General features: G+C 41.0%; 1 protein-coding gene across 2 annotated transcripts in view; it reads right to left on the minus strand.

Annotated features, from left to right (window-relative positions):
- The window catches only part of PMS1 (PMS1 homolog 1, mismatch repair system component), a 153,078-nt gene that overhangs the window by 58,966 nt on the left and 73,460 nt on the right, over positions 1-20,652 (minus strand). For both annotated transcript variants that reach the window (XM_066577098.1, XM_066577097.1), the window contains one exon: positions 20,427-20,549. In XM_066577098.1, coding sequence (XP_066433195.1) covers positions 20,427-20,549 — 123 coding nt within the window. The remainder of the gene's footprint in view (positions 1-20,426; positions 20,550-20,652) is intronic.

The following is a 20,652-nucleotide window of genomic DNA, read 5'->3' on the forward strand; positions in this document are numbered from 1 at the left end:
AAATTTCAAGTTTCTATTACATTGGGAAGTGAGAGAATTAGATTTTGTACGTAAAATTTGGACGCTAATTCTTTTGCGCATACAATTGAATAATCGAGTTGGGACCCATTAGCTTTTCCTATTTATGACATAATCAATGCTCGTGCCAAATTTCACGTTTCTATGACACCGGAAAGTGAGAAAATTACATTCCGTACGTAAAATTTGGACGCTAATTCTTTTGCGCATGGAATTGAATAATCGAGTGGGGACCCATTAGCTTTTCCTATTTATGACATAATCAATGCTCGTGCCAAATTTCACGTTTCTATGACATCGGAAAGTGAGAAAATTACATTTCGTACGTAAAATTTGGATGCTAATTCTTTTGCGCATAGAATTGAATCATCGAGTTGGGACCCATTAGCTTTTCCTATTTATGACATAATCAATGCTCGTGCCAAATTTCACGTTTGTATGACACCAGAAAGTGAGACGATTACATTCCGTACGTAAAATTTGAACTCTAATTCTTTTGCGCATAGAATTGAATAATCAAGTTGGGACCTATTAAGTTTTCCTATATGTGACATAATCAATGCTCATGCCAAATTTCACGTTTCTATGACACTGGAAAGTGAGAGAATTAGATTCCGTATGTAAAATTTGGACGCTAATTCTTTTGCGCATAGAATTGAATAATCAAGTTGGGACCTATTAACTTTTCCTATTTATGACATAATCAATGCTCGTGCCAAATTTCACGTTTCTATGACACCGGAAAGTGAGAGAATTAGAATCCGTACGTAAAATTTGGACGCTAATTCTTTTGCGCATAGAATTGAATAATCGAGTTGGGACCAATAACTTTTCCTACTTATGACATATTCAATGCATGTGCCAAATTTTAAGTTTCTATGACATTGGGAAGTGAGAGATTTAGATTATGTACGTTAAATTTCAACGCTAATTCTTTTGTGCTAGAATTGAATAATCGAGTTGTGACCCAATTACTTTTCCTATTTTGGAGATAATCTATGCTTGTGCCAAAATTCATGTTTCTATGACATTGGGAAGTTGGAGTACTTTTGGCGAGTCAGTCAGTGAGTTAGTCAGTGAGTCAGTCAGTGAGTCAGTCAGTGAGTGAGTCAGTCAGTGAGTCAGTCAGTGAGTCAGTCAGTGAGTCAGTCAGTGAGTCAGTCAGTGAGTCAGTCAGTCAGTGAGTCAGTGAGGGCTTTCATCTTTATATATATATATAGATAACACCCAATCACAGCGCAGCTTTCATGTTACCTCAGCAGAAAGAGAAATAACAACCAATCACAGCGCAACTTTTATTCCGCCTCAGCAATATAAAAAACTAGCTGATATACCCGGCTTCGCCCGAGTTAATTTGGTACTGGTGTTTATCTGGTGTTCACACAGAAAATCTTATGAAGTTGTGGTTACTTTACAGATACCGAGGAAAAACATATGTTCACCATTTTGCATAGTTCTTTGCGTTACCCAGGAAACACCACAGGGAGGTAACCTTGAGATGTTTCCTTTATATAAAATGACATCAGGAAGTGAGAGAATTAGATTCCTTACGTAAAATTTGGACGCTAATTCTTTTGCACTTAGAATTAAATAATCGAGTTGGGACCCGATAACTTTTCCTATTTATGACATATTTAATGCTTATGGCAAATTTCATGTTTCTATGACAATAGGAAGTGAGAGATTTAGATTATGTACGTAAAATTTCGACGCTAATTCTTTTGCGCTAGAATTAAATATTCGAGTTGGGACCCATTACCTTTTCCTATTTATGACATAATCAATGCTCATGGCATATTTCATGTTTCTACGACAACGGGAAGAGAGAGAATTAGATTCTGTACGTAAAATTTGGACACTAATTCTTTTGCGCATAGAATTGAATAATCGTGTTGGGACCCATTAACTTTTCCCATTTATGACATAATCAATGCTCGGGCCAAATTTTAAGTTTCTATGACATTGGAAAGTGACAGATTTAGATTACGTACGTAAAACTTCGACGCCAATTCTTTTGCGCTAGAATTGAATAATCGAGTTGGGACCCAATTACTTTTCCTATTTTGGAGATAATCTATGCATGTGCCAAATTTCATGTTTCTACGACATCGGGAAGTTGGAGAACTTTTGGCGAGTCAGTCACTCAGTGAGTGAGTCAGTGAGGGCTTTCGTCTTTATATATATAGATATAGAGAGCAACCAATCACAGCGCAGCATTCATTTTACCTCAGCTGTATAATATATAGCAACCAATCACAGCACAGCTTTCATATAACCTCAGTAGTATAAGTAGCCACCAATCACAGCACAGCTTTCATGTTACCTCAGCAGTATAAGAAATAGCAACCAATCACAACACCGCTTTCATTTTACCTTAGCATTTTCAATATCTAGCAATTTTACGAAACGTTCGGCGGATGCATCATTTTGTAGTTGAACACGCATCCCGTTGTTCGTAATGCCTTTTGCTTTCAGGCTTGAAATGGAAATCAAACGATCTTTGTCTGGGGGGCATAACTGTCGACGATGCTCGCACGCGCGCCACCTATCGTAGGATAGATGCACTATGCCAGTAATCTTCCCAGGAGTGTACTCAACAACTTCCCAAAGTTTCATGGCGATTGGATGAATGGTGTAGTAATGCATAAAGGACAGACAGACAGACAGAGAAACATACATTCATTTTTATATATATAGATGACATCAGGAAGTGAGAGAATTAGATTCTGTACATAAAATTTGGACGCTAATTCTTTTGCGCATAGAATTGAATAATCGAGTTGGGACCGATTAGCTTTTCCTATTTATGACATAATCAATGCTTGTACCAAATTTAAAGTTTTAATGACATTGGGAAGTGAGAGAATTAGATTCCATACGTAAAATTTGGACGCTAATTCTTTTGCGCATAGAATTGAATAATCGGGTTGGGACTCATTAACTTTTCCTATTTATGACATAATCAATGCTTGTGCCAAATTACATCGGTAAGTGAGAGTATTAGATTTTGTACGTAAAATTTGGACGCTAATTCTTTTGCGCTTAGAATTGAAAAATGGAATTGGGACCCATTAACTTTTCCTATTTATAACATAATCAATGCTTGTGCGAAATTACATCGGTAAGTGAGAGTATTAGATTTTGTACGTAAAATTTGGACGCTAATTCTTTTGCGCTTAGAATTGAATATTCGAGTTGGGACTCATTAGCTTTTCCTATTTATGACATAATCAATGCTCGTGCCAAATTTCAAGTTTCTATGACACCGGAAAGTGAGAAAATTAAATTCCGTACGTAAAATTTGGACGCTAATTCTTTGGCACTTAGAATTGAATATTCGAGTTGGGACTCATTAGCTTTTCCTATTTATGACATAATCAATGCTCATGCCAAATTTCATGTTTCTACGACATCGGGAAGTAAAAGAATTAGTGGCAATGATGGAAATCGAACGATCTACGTGGGGGGGGGCGCGTAACTGTCGATGACGCTCGCACGCGCGCCATTTATCATAGGATAAATGTTCTTTGCCAGTAATCTTCCCAGGAGTGTACTCAACAACTTCCCAAAGTTTTATGGCGATCGGATGAATGGTGTAGTAGCGCAAAAAGGACAAACAGACAGACAGACACACAGACATACATTCAATTTTATATATATAGATATAAAGGTTTCCATCATGTCCCCCTCTCCCTTCTCTCCTCCTGTAACATATATAAAGGTCTCTATCATGTCCTCCCTCTCTCTTCTCTCCTCCTGTTACATATATATAGGTCTCCATCATGTCCCTCCTCTCCTCCTATAACATATATAAAGGTTTCCATCATGTCCTCCCTCCCCTTCTCTCCTCCTGTAACATATATAAAGGTTTCCATCATGTCTCCCCTCTCCCTACTCTTCTCCTGTAATACACACATTATATATATATATATATACATATATATATATATATATATATATATATATATATATATATATAAAGGCTTCCATCATGTCCTGCTGTCCTGCTCTCCCTTCTCTCCTCCTGTAACATATATAAAGGTCTCCATCATGTCCCTTCTTTCCTCCTGTAACATATATAAAGGTCACCATCATGTCCTCCCTCTCCCTTCTCTCCTCCTGTAACATATATAAAGGTTTCCATCATGTCCTCCTCGCCCTTCTCTCCTTCTGTAACATATATAAAGGTTTCCATCATGTCCCTCCTCTCCCTTCTCTCCTCCCATAACATATATAAAGGTTTCCATCATGTCCCTACTCTCCCTTCTCTCCTCCTGTAACATATATAAAGGTTTCCATCATGTCCTCATCTCCCTTCTCTCCTTCTGTAACATATATAAAGGTTTCCATCATGTCCCTCCTCTCCCTTCTCTCCTCCCATAACATATATAAAGGTTTCCATCATGTCCCTACTCTCCCTTCTCTCCTCCTGTAACATATATAAAGGTTTCCATCATGTCCTCATCTCCCTTCTCTCCTCCTGTAACATATATAAAGGTTTCCATCATGTCCTCCTCTCCCTTCTCCTCCTGTAACATATATAAAGGTTTCCATCATGTCCCTCCTCTCCCCTCTCTCCTCCCATAACATATATAAAGGTTTCCATCATGTCCTCCTCCCCCTTCTCTCTTTCTGTAACATCTATAAAGGTTTCCATCATGTCCTCCTCTCCCTTCTGTAACATATATAAAGGTTTTCATCATGTCCCTCCTCTCCCCCTCTAACATATATAAAGGTTTCCATCATGTCCATTCTCTCCTTTCTCTCCTCCTGTAACATATACAAAGGTTTCCATCATGTCCCTTCTCTTTTTTCTCTCCCCCTGTAATATATATAAAGGTTTCCATCATGTCCTCCTCTCCCTTCTCTCCTTCTGTAACATATAAAAAGGTTTCCATCATGTTCCCCTCTCCCTTCTCTCCTTCTCTAACATATATAAAGGTTTCCATCATGTCCCTCCTCTCCCTTCTCTCCTCCTCTAACATATATAACAGTTTCCATCATGTCCCTCCTCTCCTCCAATAACATATATAAAGGTTTCCATCATGTCCCTCCTCTCCCTTCTCTCCTCCTGTAACATATATAAAGGTTTCCATCATGTCCCCCTCTCTCTTCTCTCCTCCTGTAACATATATAAAGGTTTCCATCATGTCCTACTCTCCCTTCTCTCCTCCTGTAACATATATAAATGTTCCATCATGTCCCTCCTTTCCCTTCTCTCCTCCTGTAACATATATAAAGATTTCCATCATGTTCTCCTCTCCCTTCTCCCCTCCTGTAACATATAAAAGGTTTCCATCATGTCCTCCTCTCCCTTCTCTTCTCCTGTAACATAAATAAAGGTTTCCATCATGTCCTCTCCCTTCTCTCCTCCTGTAACATATATAAAGGTTTCCATCATGTCTCTCCTCCTGTAACATGTATAAAGGTCGCTATCATGTCCCTCCTTCTCCCTTCTCTCCTCCTGTAACATATATAAAGGTTTCCTTCATGTCCCCTCCCTCTTCTCTCCTCCTGTAACATATATAAAGGTTTCCATCATGTCCCCCTCTCCTTATCTCCTCCTGTAATATATATATAAAGGTTTCCATCATGTCCTCCTCTGCCTTCTCTCCTCCTGTAACATTTATAAAGGTTTCCATAATGTCCCACTCTCCCTTCTCTCCTCCTGTAACATATATAAAGGTTTCCATCATGTCCTCCTCTCCCTTCTCCTCCTGTAACATATATAAAGGTTTCCATCATGTCCCTCCTCTCCCCTCTCTCCTCCCATAACATATATAAAGGTTTCTATCATGTCCTCCTCCCCCCTCTCTCCTCCCATAACATATATAAAGGTTTCTATCATGTCCTCCTCCCCCTTCTCTCCTTCTGTAACATCTATAAAGGTTTCCATGATGTCCTCCTCTCCCTTCTGTAACATATATAAAGGTTTTCATCATGTCCCTCCTCTCCCCTTCTAACATATATAAAGGTTTCCATCATGTCCATTCTCTCCTTTCTCTCCTCCTGTAACATATATAAAGGTTTCCATCATGTCCTCCTCTCCATTCTCTCCTCCTGTAACATATATAAAGGTTTCCATCATGTCCCTCCTCTCCCTTCTCTCCTCCTCTAACATATATAACGGTTTCCATCATGTCCCTCCTCTCCCTTCTCTCCTCCCATAACATATATAAAGGTTTCCATCATGTCCCTACTCTCCCTTCTCTCCTCCTGTAACATATATAAAGGTTTCCATCATGTCCTCCTCCCCCTTCTCTCCTTCTGTAACATCTATAAAGGTTTCCATCATGTCCTCCTCTCCCTTCTGTAACATATATAAAGGTTTTCATCATGTCCCTCCTCTCCCCCTCTAACATATATAAAGGTTTCCATCATGTCCTTCTCTCCTTTCTCTCCTCCTGTAACATATATAAAGGTTTCCATCATGTCCTCCTCGCCCTTCTCTCCTCCTGTAACATATATAAAGGTTTCCATCATGTCCCCCTCTCTCTTCTCTCCTCCTGTAACATATATAAAGGTTTCCATCATGTCCTACTCTCCCTTCTCTCCTCCTGTAACATATATAAATGTTCCATCATGTCCCTCCTTTCCCTTCTCTCCTCCTGTAACATATATAAAGATTTCCATCATGTTCTCCTCTCCCTTCTCCCCTCCTGTAACATATAAAAGGTTTCCATCATGTCCTCCTCTCCCTTCTCTTCTCCTGTAACATAAATAAAGGTTTCCATCATGTCCTCTCCCTTCTCTTCTCCTGTAACATGTATAAAGGTTTCCATCATATTCTCCTCTCCCTTCTCTCCTCCTGTAACATATATAAAGGTTTCCATCATGTCTCTCCTCCTGTAACATGTATAAAGGTCGCTATCATGTCCCTCCTTCTCCCTTCTCTCCTCCTGTAACATGTATAAAGGTTTCCATCATGTCCCCCTCCCTCTTCTCTCCTCCTGTAACATATATAAAGGTTTCCATCATGTCCCCCTCTCCTTATCTCCTCCTGTAATATATATATAAAGGTTTCCATCATGTCCTCCTCTGCCTTCTCTCCTCCTGTAACATATATAAAGGTTTCCATAATGTCCCACTCTCCCTTCTCTCCTCCTGTAACATATATAAAGGTTTCCATCATGTCCTCCTCTCCCTTCTCCTCCTGTAACATATATAAAGGTTTCCATCATGTCCCTCCTCTCCCCTCTCTCCTCCCATAACATATATAAAGGCTTCCATCATGTCCTCCTCCCCCTTCTCTCCTTCTGTAACATCTATAAAGGTTTCCATCATGTCCTCCTCTCCCTTCTGTAACATATATAAAGGTTTTCATCATGTCCCTCCTCTCCCCCTCTAACATATATAAAGGTTTCCATCATGTCCATTCTCTCCTTTCTCTCCTCCTGTAACATATATAAAGGTTTCCATCATGTCCTCCTCTCCCTTCCCTCCTCCTGTAACATATATAAAGGTTTCCATCATGTCCCTCCTCTCCCTTCTCTCCTCCTCTAACATATATAACGGTTTTCATCATGTCCCTCCTCTCCCTTCTCTCCTCCCATAACATATATAAAGGTTTCCATCATGTCCCTACTCTCCCTTCTCTCCTCCTGTAACATATATAAAGGTTTCCATCATGTCCTCCTCCCCCTTCTCTCCTTCTGTAACATCTATAAAGGTTTCCATCATGTCCTCCTCTCCCTTCTGTAACATATATAAAGGTTTTCATCATGTCCCTCCTCTCCCCCTCTAACATATATAAAGGTTTCCATCATGTCCCTTCTCTCCTTTCTCTCCTCCTGTAACATATATAAAGGTTTCCATCATGTCCTCCTCGCCCTTCTCTCCTTCTGTAACATATATAAAGGTTTCCATCATGTCCCTCCTCTCCCTTCTCTCCTCCCATAACATATATAAAGGTTTCCATCATGTCCCTACTCTCCCTTCTCTCCTCCTGTAACATATATAAAGGTTTCCATCATGTCCTCATCTCCCTTCTCTCCTCATGTAACATGTATAAAGGTTTCCATCATGTCCTCCTCTCCCTTCTGTAACATATATAAAGGTTTCCATCATGCCCCTCCTCTCCCTTCTCTCCTCCTCTAACATATATAACGGTTTCCATCATGTCCCTTCTCTTCTTTCTCTGCCCCTGTAATATATATAAAGGTTTCCATCATGTCCTCCTCTCCCTTCTCTCCTTCTGTAACATATAAAAAGGTTTCCATCATGTTCCCCTCTCCCTTCTCTCCTTCTCTAACATATATAAAGGTTTCCATCATGTCCCTCCTCTCCCTTCTCTCCTCCTCTAACATATATAACAGTTTCCATCATGTCCCTCCTCTCCTCCCATAACATATATAAAGGTTTCCATCATGTCCCTCCTCTCCCTTTGTAAGATATATAAAGGTTTCCATCATGTCCCTCCTCTCCCTTCTCTCCTCCTGTAACATATATAAAGGTTTCCATCATGTCCCCCTCTCTCTTCTCTCCTCCTGTAACATATATAAAGGTTTCCATCATGTCCTACTCTCCCTTCTCTCCTCCTGTAACATATATAAATGTTCCATCTTGTCCCTCCTTTCCCTTCTCTCCTCCTGTAACATATATAAAGATTTCCATCATGTTCTCCTCTCCCTTCTCCCCTCCTGTAACATATAAAAGGTTTCCATCATGTCCTCCTCTCCCTTCTCTTCTCCTGTAACATAAATAAAGGTTTCCATCATGTCCTCTCCCTTCTCTTCTCCTGTAACATGTATAAAGGTTTCCATCATATTCTCCTCTCCCTTCTCTCCTCCTGTAACATATATAAAGGTTTCCATCATGTCTCTCCTCCTGTAACATGTATAAAGGTCGCTATCATGTCCCTCCCTCTCCCTTCTCTCCTCCTGTAACATATATAAAGGTTTCCATCATGTCCCCCTCCCTCTTCTCTCCTCCTGTAACATATATAAAGGTTTCCATCATGTCCCCCTCTCCTTATCTCCTCCTGTAATATATATAAAGGTTTCCATCATGTCCCCCTCTCCCTTCTCTCCTCCTGTAACATATATAAAGGTTTCCATCATGTGTCCCCTCTCAATTCTCTTCTATATAGCTATATATATACTAGCTTACCTGTCGCTCGTTGCTGCGAAGACAGACAGACATACATACATCCGTGTTAATATATATATAGATAACAACCAATCGCAGCGCAGCTTACATGTTTCCTCAGCTTTATAATATACTAGCTGATATACCCGGCTTCGCCCGAGTTAATTTGGTACTGGTGTTTATCTGGTGTTCACACGGAAAATCTTATGAAGTCGTGGTTACTTTAGAGATACCGGAAAAACATATGTTCACCATTTTGCATAGTTCTCTACATTACCCAGGAAACACCACGGGGAGGTAACCATGCGACGTCTCCTTTATACAAAATGACATCAGGAAGTGAGAGAATTAGATTCCATACGTAAAATTTGGACGCTAATTCTTTTGCACTTAGAATTGAATAATCGAGTTGGGACCCATTATCTTTTCCTATTTATGACATAATCAATGCCCGTGCCAAATTTCAAGTTTCTATTACATTGGGAAGTGAGAGAATTAGATTTTGTACGTAAAATTTGGACGCTAATTCTTTTGCGCATACAATTGAATAATCGAGTTGGGACCCATTAGCTTTTCCTATTTATGACATAATCAATGCTCGTGCCAAATTTCACGTTTCTATGACACCGGAAAGTGAGAAAATTACATTCCGTACGTAAAATTTGGACGCTAATTCTTTTGCGCATGGAATTGAATAATCGAGTGGGGACCCATTAGCTTTTCCTATTTATGACATAATCAATGCTCGTGCCAAATTTCACGTTTGTATGACACCAGAAAGTGAGACGATTACATTCCGTACGTAAAATTTGAACTCTAATTCTTTTGCGCATAGAATTGAATAATCAAGTTGGGACCTATTAAGTTTTCCTATATGTGACATAATCAATGCTCATGCCAAATTTCACGTTTCTATGACACTGGAAAGTGAGAGAATTAGATTCGTATGTAAAATTTGGACGCTAATTCTTTTGCGCATAGAATTGAATAATCAAGTTGGGACCTATTAACTTTTCCTATTTATGACATAATCAATGCTCGTGCCAAATTTCACGTTTCTATGACACCGGAAAGTGAGAGAATTAGAATCCGTACGTAAAATTTGGACGCTAATTCTTTTGCGCATAGAATTGAATAATCGAGTTGGGACCAATAACTTTTCCTACTTATGACATATTCAATGCATGTGCCAAATTTTAAGTTTCTATGACATTGGGAAGTGAGAGATTTAGATTATGTACGTTAAATTTCAACGCTAATTCTTTTGTGCTAGAATTGAATAATCGAGTTGTGACCCAATTACTTTTCCTATTTTGGAGATAATCTATGCTTGTGCCAAAATTCATGTTTCTATGACATTGGGAAGTTGGAGTACTTTTGGCGAGTCAGTCAGTGAGTTAGTCAGTGAGTCAGTCAGTGAGTCAGTCAGTGAGTCAGTCAGTGAGTCAGTCAGTGAGTGAGTCAGTCAGTGAGTCAGTCAGTGAGTCAGTCAGTGAGTCAGTCAGTGAGTCAGTCAGTCAGTGAGTCAGTGAGGGCTTTCATCTTTATATATATATATAGATAACACCCAATCACAGCGCAGCTTTCATGTTACCTCAGCAGAAAGAGAAATAACAACCAATCACAGCGCAACTTTTATTCCGCCTCAGCAATATAAAAAACTAGCTGATATACCCGGCTTCGCCCGAGTTAATTTGGTACTGGTGTTTATCTGGTGTTCACACAGAAAATCTTATGAAGTTGTGGTTACTTTACAGATACCGAGGAAAAACATATGTTCACCATTTTGCATAGTTCTTTGCGTTACCCAGGAAACACCACAGGGAGGTAACCTTGAGATGTTTCCTTTATATAAAATGACATCAGGAAGTGAGAGAATTAGATTCCTTACGTAAAATTTGGACGCTAATTCTTTTGCACTTAGAATTAAATAATCGAGTTGGGACCCGATAACTTTTCCTATTTATGACATATTTAATGCTTATGGCAAATTTCATGTTTCTATGACAATAGGAAGTGAGAGATTTAGATTATGTACGTAAAATTTCGACGCTAATTCTTTTGCGCTAGAATTAAATATTCGAGTTGGGACCCATTACCTTTTCCTATTTATGACATAATCAATGCTCATGGCATATTTCATGTTTCTACGACAACGGGAAGAGAGAGAATTAGATTCTGTACGTAAAATTTGGACACTAATTCTTTTGCGCATAGAATTGAATAATCGTGTTGGGACCCATTAACTTTTCCCATTTATGACATAATCAATGCTCGGGCCAAATTTTAAGTTTCTATGACATTGGAAAGTGACAGATTTAGATTACGTACGTAAAACTTCGACGCCAATTCTTTTGCGCTAGAATTGAATAATCGAGTTGGGACCCAATTACTTTTCCTATTTTGGAGATAATCTATGCATGTGCCAAATTTCATGTTTCTACGACATCGGGAAGTTGGAGAACTTTTGGCGAGTCAGTCACTCAGTGAGTGAGTCAGTGAGGGCTTTCGTCTTTATATATATAGATATAGAGAGCAACCAATCACAGCGCAGCATTCATTTTACCTCAGCTGTATAATATATAGCAACCAATCACAGCACAGCTTTCATATAACCTCAGTAGTATAAGTAGCCACCAATCACAGCACAGCTTTCATGTTACCTCAGCAGTATAAGAAATAGCAACCAATCACAACACCGCTTTCATTTTACCTTAGCATTTTCAATATCTAGCAATTTTACGAAACGTTCGGCGGATGCATCATTTTGTAGTTGAACACGCATCCCGTTGTTCGTAATGCCTTTTGCTTTCAGGCTTGAAATGGAAATCAAACGATCTTTGTCTGGGGGGCATAACTGTCGACGATGCTCGCACGCGCGCCACCTATCGTAGGATAGATGCACTATGCCAGTAATCTTCCCAGGAGTGTACTCAACAACTTCCCAAAGTTTCATGGCGATTGGATGAATGGTGTAGTAATGCATAAAGGACAGACAGACAGACAGAGAAACATACATTCATTTTTATATATATAGATGACATCAGGAAGTGAGAGAATTAGATTCTGTACATAAAATTTGGACGCTAATTCTTTTGCGCATAGAATTGAATAATCGAGTTGGGACCGATTAGCTTTTCCTATTTATGACATAATCAATGCTTGTACCAAATTTAAAGTTTTAATGACATTGGGAAGTGAGAGAATTAGATTCCATACGTAAAATTTGGACGCTAATTCTTTTGCGCATAGAATTGAATAATCGGGTTGGGACTCATTAACTTTTCCTATTTATGACATAATCAATGCTTGTGCCAAATTACATCGGTAAGTGAGAGTATTAGATTTTGTACGTAAAATTTGGACGCTAATTCTTTTGCGCTTAGAATTGAAAAATGGAATTGGGACCCATTAACTTTTCCTATTTATAACATAATCAATGCTTGTGCGAAATTACATCGGTAAGTGAGAGTATTAGATTTTGTACGTAAAATTTGGACGCTAATTCTTTTGCGCTTAGAATTGAATATTCGAGTTGGGACTCATTAGCTTTTCCTATTTATGACATAATCAATGCTCGTGCCAAATTTCAAGTTTCTATGACACCGGAAAGTGAGAAAATTAAATTCCGTACGTAAAATTTGGACGCTAATTCTTTGGCACTTAGAATTGAATATTCGAGTTGGGACTCATTAGCTTTTCCTATTTATGACATAATCAATGCTCATGCCAAATTTCATGTTTCTACGACATCGGGAAGTAAAAGAATTAGTGGCAATGATGGAAATCGAACGATCTACGTGGGGGGGGGGGCGCGTAACTGTCGATGACGCTCGCACGCGCGCCATTTATCATAGGATAAATGTTCTTTGCCAGTAATCTTCCCAGGAGTGTACTCAACAACTTCCCAAAGTTTTATGGCGATCGGATGAATGGTGTAGTAGCGCAAAAAGGACAAACAGACAGACACACAGACAGACACACAGACATACATTCAATTTTATATATATAGATATAAAGGTTTCCATCATGTCCCCCTCTCCCTTCTCTCCTCCTGTAACATATATAAAGGTCTCTATCATGTCCTCCCTCTCTCTTCTCTCCTCCTGTTACATATATATAGGTCTCCATCATGTCCCTCCTCTCCTCCTATAACATATATAAAGGTTTCCATCATGTCCTCCCCTCCCCTTCTCTCCTCCTGTAACATATATAAAGGTTTCCATCATGTCTCCCCTCTCCCTACTCTTCTCCTGTAATACACACATTATATATATATATATATACATATATATATATATATATATATATATATATATATATAAAGGCTTCCATCATGTCCTGCTGTCCTGCTCTCCCTTCTCTCCTCCTGTAACATATATAAAGGTCTCCATCATGTCCCTTCTTTCCTCCTGTAACATATATAAAGGTCACCATCATGTCCTCCCTCTCCCTTCTCTCCTCCTGTAACATATATAAAGGTTTCCATCATGTCCTCCTCTCCCTTCTCTCCTTCTGTAACATATATAACGGTTTCCATCATGTCCCCATCTCGCTTCTCTCCTCCTGTAACATATATAAAGGTTTCCATCATGTCCTCCTCTCCTTTCTCTCCTCCCGTAACATATATAAAGGTTTCCATCAAGTCCTCCCTCTCCCTTCTCTCCTCCTGTAACATATATATAGGTCTCCATCATGTCCCTCCTTTCCCTTCTCTCCTCCTGTAACATATATAAAGGTTTCCATCATGTTCTCCTCTCACTTCTCTTCTCCTGTAACATATATAAAGGTCTCTATCATGTCCCCCCTCCCTCCCTCTCCTCCTGTAACATATATAAAGGTTTCCATCATGTCCTCCTCTCCCTTCTCTCTTTCTGTAACATATAAAAAGGTTTCCATCATGTTCCCCTCTCCCTTCTCTCCTTCTCTAACATATATAAAGGTTTCCATCATGTCCCTCCTCTCCCTTCTCTCCTCCTCTAACATATATAACAGTTTCCATCATGTCCCTCCTCTCCTCCCATAACATATATAAAGGTTTCCATCATGTCCCTCCTTTCCCTTCTCTCCTCCTGTAACATATATAAGGATTTCCATCATGTTCTCCTCTCCCTTCTCCCCTCCTGTAACATATAAAAGGTTTCCATCATGTCCTCCTCTCCCTTCTCTTCTCCTGTAACATAAATAAAGGTTTCCATCATGTCCTCTCCCTTCTCTTCTCCTGTAACATGTATAAAGGTTTCCATCATATTCTCCTCTCCCTTCTCTCCTCCTGTAACATATATAAAGGTTTCCATCATGTCCCCCTCTCCTTATCTCCTCCTGTAATATATATATAAAGGTTTCCATCATGTCTCTCCTCCTGTAACATGTATAAAGGTCGCTATCATGTCCCTCCTTCTCCCTTCTCTCCTCCTGTAACATATATAAAGGTTTCCATCATGTCCCCCTCCCTCTTCTCTCCTCCTGTAACATATATAAAGGTTTCCATCATGTCCCCCTCTCCTTATCTCCTCCTGTAATATATATATAAAGGTTTCCATCATGTCCTCCTCTCCTTTCTCTCCTCCCGTAACATATATAAAGGTTTCCATCAAGTCCTCCCTCTCCCTTCTCTCCTCCTGTAACATATATAAAGGTTTCCATCATGTCCTCCTCTCCCTTCTCTCCTTCTGTAACATATATAACGGTTTCCATCATGTCCCCATCTCGCTTCTCTCCTCCTGTAACATATATAAAGGTTTCCATCATGTCCTCCTCTCCTTTCTCTCCTCCCGTAACATATATAAAGGTTTCCATCAAGTCCTCCCTCTCCCTTCTCTCCTCCTGTAACATATATATAGGTCTCCATCATGTCCCTCCTTTCCCTTCTCTCCTCCTGTAACATATATAAAGGTTTCCATCATGTTCTCCTCTCACTTCTCTTCTCCTGTAACATATATAAAAGTTTCCATCATGTCCTCCTCTACCTTCTCTCCTCCTGTAACATATATAAAGGTTTCAATCATGTCCTCCTCTCCCTTCTCTCCTCCTGTAACATATATAAAGGTTTCAATCATGTCTCCCTCTCCCTTCTCTCCTCCTGTAACATATATAAAGGTTTCCATCATGTCCTCCTGTCCCTTCTCTCCTCCAGTAACATATATAAAGGTTTCCATCATGTCCTCCTCTCCCTTCTCTCCTCCTGTAACATATATAAAAGTTCCCATCATGTCCTCCCTCTCCTTTCTCTCCTCCTGTAACATATATATAGGTCTCCATCATGTCCCTCCTCTCCTCCTGTAACATATATAAAGGTTTCCATCATGTCCTCTTCTCCCTTCTCTGCTCCTGTAACATATATAACGGTTTCCATCATGTCCCTCCTCTCCTGCTGTAACATATATAAAGGTCTCCATCATGTCCTCCTCTCCCTTCTCTGCTCCTGTAACATATATAAAGGTTTCCATCATGTCCCCCCTCTCTCTTCTATCCTCATGTAACACTTATAAAGGTTCCTATCATGTCCTCCTCTCCCTTCTCTCCTCCTGTAACATATATAAAGGTTTCCATCATGTGCTCCTCTCCCTTCTCTCTTCCTTTAACATATATAAAAGTTTCCATCATGTGCTCCTCTCCCTTCTCTCTTCCTTTAACATATATAAAAGTTTCCATCATGTCCTCCTCTCCCTTCTCTCCTCCTGTAACATATATAAAGGTTTCCATCATGTCCTCCTCTCCCTTCTCTCCTCCTGTAAGATATATAAAGGTTTCCATCATGTCCTCCTCTCCCTTCTCTCCTCCTGTAACATATATAAAGGTTTCCATCATGTCCTCCTCTCCCTTCTCTCCTCCTGTAACATATATAAAGGTTTCAATCATGTCTCCCTCTCCCTTCTCTCCTCCGGTAACATATATAAAGGTTTCCATCATGTCTCCCTCTCCCTTCTCTCCTCCGGTAACATATATAAAGGTTTCAATCATGTCCTCCTCTCCCCTCTCTCCTCCTGTAACATATATAAAGGTTTCCATCATGTCCTCCTCTCCCTTCTCTCCTCCTGTAACATATATAAAGGTCTCCATCATGTCCTCCTCTCCCTTCTCTGCTCCTGTAACATATATAAAGGTTTCCATCATGTCCTCCTCTCCCTTCTCTCCTCCTGTAACATATATAAAGGTTTCCATCATGTCCTCCTCTCCCCCTGTAACATATATAAAGGTTTCAATCATGTCTCCCTCTCCCTTCTCTCCTCCTGTAACATATATATATATATATAAAGGTTTCCATCATGTCCCTCCTCTCCCTTCTCTCCTCCTGTAACATATATAAAGGTTTCCATCATGTCTCCCTCTCCCTTCTCTCCTACTGTAACATATATAAAGGTTTCCATCATGTCCTCCTCTCTCTTCTCTCCTCCTGTAACATATATAAAGGTCTCCATCATGTCTCCCTTCTCTCCTCCTGTAACATATATATATAAAGGTTTCCATCATGTCCCTCCTCTCCCTTCTCTACTCCTGTAACATATATAAAAGTTTCCATCATGTCTCCCTTCTCTCCTCCTGTAATATATATAAAGGTTTCCATCATGTCCCCCTCTCCCTTATCTCCTCCTGTAACATATATAAAGGTTTCCATCATGTCCCCCTCTCCCTTATCTCCTCCTGTAATATATATAAATGTTTCCATCATGTCCTTCTCTCCCTTCTCTCCTCCTGTAACATATATACAGCATGTCCCTCTTTTCCCTGTAGACCTAGGGTTAAGTATTGATTCTGCCATTTAATATGCCCTTTCTATTGTTAATAAACTTTATGATAAAAGGCTGAAATAATAGTTATGACTTTATTTACTGAATATTTGGGGGTTTCATTCATCTTAAATGGGTCTTAATGAGGCAGACGTTTTTGTGGCACTTCCTCCGTTATTTATTGTTTTTAATCTTGGTTTAATGTTGTTCAATAAAGATATATAATTTTTTAGTGGATTTGATGTTTTTGAACAATTAGCTTCTTTTTGGCCCCTCCTATATGTAAGCTCTGTGTACTCTGATCCTGCAGTATGTTGCTATCCATGTCTCCTACTTATCGCTAGCTTCTCATAAATGTTATTAATGCTGAGCAGATGGCAGAAGATTTTTAATTAATACGACTATTTGCAAACTTGTACTTTATATGTATCCGACAACTCGATCCATCTAGGTTGGAGCATGCCACACTGCTGATCATGTGCAGGTCCAAGAACGGGACTTCAGTGAGTGCAACTTAACTCCTAAAAATGACCTAATTTTAGAGTTAGTCTGGAGGCGGCACCCTATAAATATATATTTTTTTTAATTAGGCTAATATTCCCAATAATTTCCTGAAATCTCTTAATAGTGCCGAGAGCTGCATGTTTCACACCCATCTCCAAATCCCCAGCTAAAGCTGCACAGTCGCCTGTCAACAAATCCAGGATTTCCTAACCCTCTTGCCTTAAGTGTTGGTTGTCAGTTTAGTACGGCTGTCAGATGCACCTACACCAGGACAGGTAAGTATCCACAGCAATTATGGAGTGAAGGTTCCTGACAAATAAAGAGCTGGAAAATGCAAGGAACTGATACAGAAAGTATATTAACCCCTTAGTGCAGTGATGGAGAAGCTTTTAGAGACCGAGTGCGCAAATTGCAACCCAAAACCCACTTATTTATCGCAAAGTGCCAAAAGTTCAGTGGGCGGGGCTTATCTCGACGTATGATTGTACCTCCGTCGTTATAAAAAGGGCAGGGCCATTTCAAAGTAGACAGGGAGGAACACCCCATGTGTTTTTCCTAGCTGGAGCTCTGGAGGACCGTTGGTGTGGATTTTAACTGGACATCAGGCGTATATCCACAGCTGATTTCAGAATATGCGGCGCTCCTCCTCACCTCCTCCGAGGTCTTCCCGCTGTCAGCGCTCCCCGGCTTCTGGTTCCCAGTGGCCTGTAGTGGTCGCACCTGACCAGACCGCTAGGAACGGAAAGTCGGGAAGCGCTAACAGCGGGAAGCCCTTAGAGGAGGTGAGGGGGAACGACGCAAACTATGAAATCAGCTGCGGATATGTGCTTACTTCCCAGTCAAAATCCAGACACAGTGGCCCCTGTAAAAAATAGTGACCCCCACAGTGGCCCCTGTAAAAAATAGTGACCCCCCACAGTGACCCCAGTAATACCAGTGACCCCCACAGTGGCGCCAGTAATAATAGTGACCCCCACAGTGGCCCCAGCAATAATAGTGACCCCCACAGTGGCCCTAGTAGTAATAGTGACCCACATAGTGGCCCAGGTAGTAATAGTGACCTCCATAGTGGCCCCAGTAGTAACAGTGACCCCCCACAGTGGCCCCAGTAGTAATAGTGACCACCACAGTGGCCCCAGTAATAATAGCGACCCCCATAGTGGCCCCAGTAATAATAGTGACCCCCAAAGTGGCCTCCGTAGTAAGAGTGATCCCCATAGTGGCCTCAGTAGTAATAGTGACCCCCACAGTGGCCTTAGTAGTAATAGTAACCCCCACAGTGACCCCAGTAATAACAGTGACCCCCACAGTGGCCCCAGCAATAATAGTGACCCCCACAGTGACCCCAGCAATAATAGTGACCCCCACAATGGCCCTGGTAGTAATAGTGACCCCCATAGTGGCCCCAGTACTAATAGTGACCCCCATAGTGGCCCCGGTAGTAATAGTGTCCCTTATATCTGTCCCAGTAAAAAGTGACCCCCACAGTGGCCTCAATAGTAATAGTGACCCCACAGTGGCCTTAGTAGTAATAGTGACCCCCACAGTGGCCCCAGTAGTAATAGTGACCCCCACAGTGGCCTTAGTAGTAATAGTGACCCCCCCACAGTGGCTCCAGTAATAACAGTGACCCCCACAATGGCCCGAGTAATAATAGTGTCCCCCACAGTGGCCCCAGTAATAATAGCGACCACAGTGGCCCCAGTAATAATAGCGACCCCCATAGTGGCCCCAGTAATAATAGTGACCCCCTACAGTGGCCTCCGTAGTAAGAGTGATCCCCATAGTGGCCTCAGTAGTAATAGCGACCCCCACAGTGGCCTTAGTAGTAATAGTAACCCCCACAGTGACCCCAGTAATAACAGTGACCCCCACAGTGGCCCCAGCAATAATAGTGACCCCCACAGTGACCCCAGCAATAATAGTGACCCCCACAATGGCCCTGGTAGTAATAGTGACCCCCATAGTGGCCCCGGTAGTAATAGTGTCCCTTACATCTGTCCCAGTAAAAAGTGACCCCCACAGTGGCCTCAGTAGTAATAGTGACCCCACAGTGGCCTTAGTAGTAATAGTGAACCCCACAGTGGCCCCAGTAGTAATAGTGACCCCCACAGTGGCCTTAGTAGTAATAGTGACCCCCCACAGTGGCCTCCGTAGTAATAGTGTCCTTTATATCTGCCCCAGTAGAAATAGTGCCCCCCACAGTGGCTCCAGTAATAACAGTGACCCCCACAATGGCCCGAGTAATAATAGTGTCCCCCACAGTGGCCCCAGTAATAATAGCGACCACCACAGTGGCCCCAGTAATAATAGCAACCCCCATAGTTGCCCCAGTAGTAAAAGTGACCCCCACAGTGGTCCCAGTAAAAATAGTGACCCCCACAGTGGCCTCAGTAGTAATAGTGTCCCTTATATCTGCCGCAGTAGAAATAGTGACCCCCACAGTGGCCTTAGTAGTAATAGTGACCCCCCCCCCCCACAGTGGCCCCAGTAAGGATAGTGATCCCCACAGTGGCCTCAGTAGTGATAGTGATCCCCACAGTGGCCTCAGTAGTAATAGTAACCCCAACATTGCCCCCAGTAATAATAGTGACCCCCACAGTGGTTTCAGTAGTATTAGTGATCCCCACAGTGACCTCAATAGTAATAGTGTCCCTTACATCTGCCCCTGCAGAAATAGTGACCCCCACATTGCCCTCAGTAGTAGCATTTTCCCCTATATCGGCCCCAGTAGTAATATTGACCCTCATAGTAGCCTCAGTAGAAATACTTAAAGGAAACGGTCAGCAACTACTGTGGAAGCACCATCATCAATATTATAGTGCCTATGGTTTAGGAGACGTGGAGTGAGGGGAGCGGAGTCTTTTCTCAGTATGGAAAGAATAATAGCATGACTTGCTGAAACCCTAAAACAGAGAAAGCATCAAATCCCGACTTATTTACTATTAAAAATAATATTGTTTGTTAGATTGTAAAATTCAAAGAAAACATTAAAAAAATTGTGGAACAAATACAAAGCAGATGAAACAATCAGCAGCTGACGAGGGCCAGCAATTACCTGCCGTTAGAAGACGACGTGGATGTTACCTTTAATATGTCCTTGTGAAGAACTGGCCGCTGGTTTATAAAGATAAAGCTCTTTTCGGGGCCGTGGACACTGGTCAGTGCGCTGTCCGCTTCTGGCCTCGGAAGGTATCCATCAATAGATATCTGTGACAGTAAGATTGGGAGAGGTTTAACCCTTTTTTTTTCTTTTTGTCTTCATTTTCGGTTTTTCTTCCCCACTTTCAAACACTCATAGCTTTTTTATTTA

This window comes from Eleutherodactylus coqui, chromosome 8, assembly GCF_035609145.1.
Source record: "Eleutherodactylus coqui strain aEleCoq1 chromosome 8, aEleCoq1.hap1, whole genome shotgun sequence".
Taxonomy (NCBI): Eukaryota; Metazoa; Chordata; class Amphibia; order Anura; family Eleutherodactylidae; genus Eleutherodactylus; species Eleutherodactylus coqui.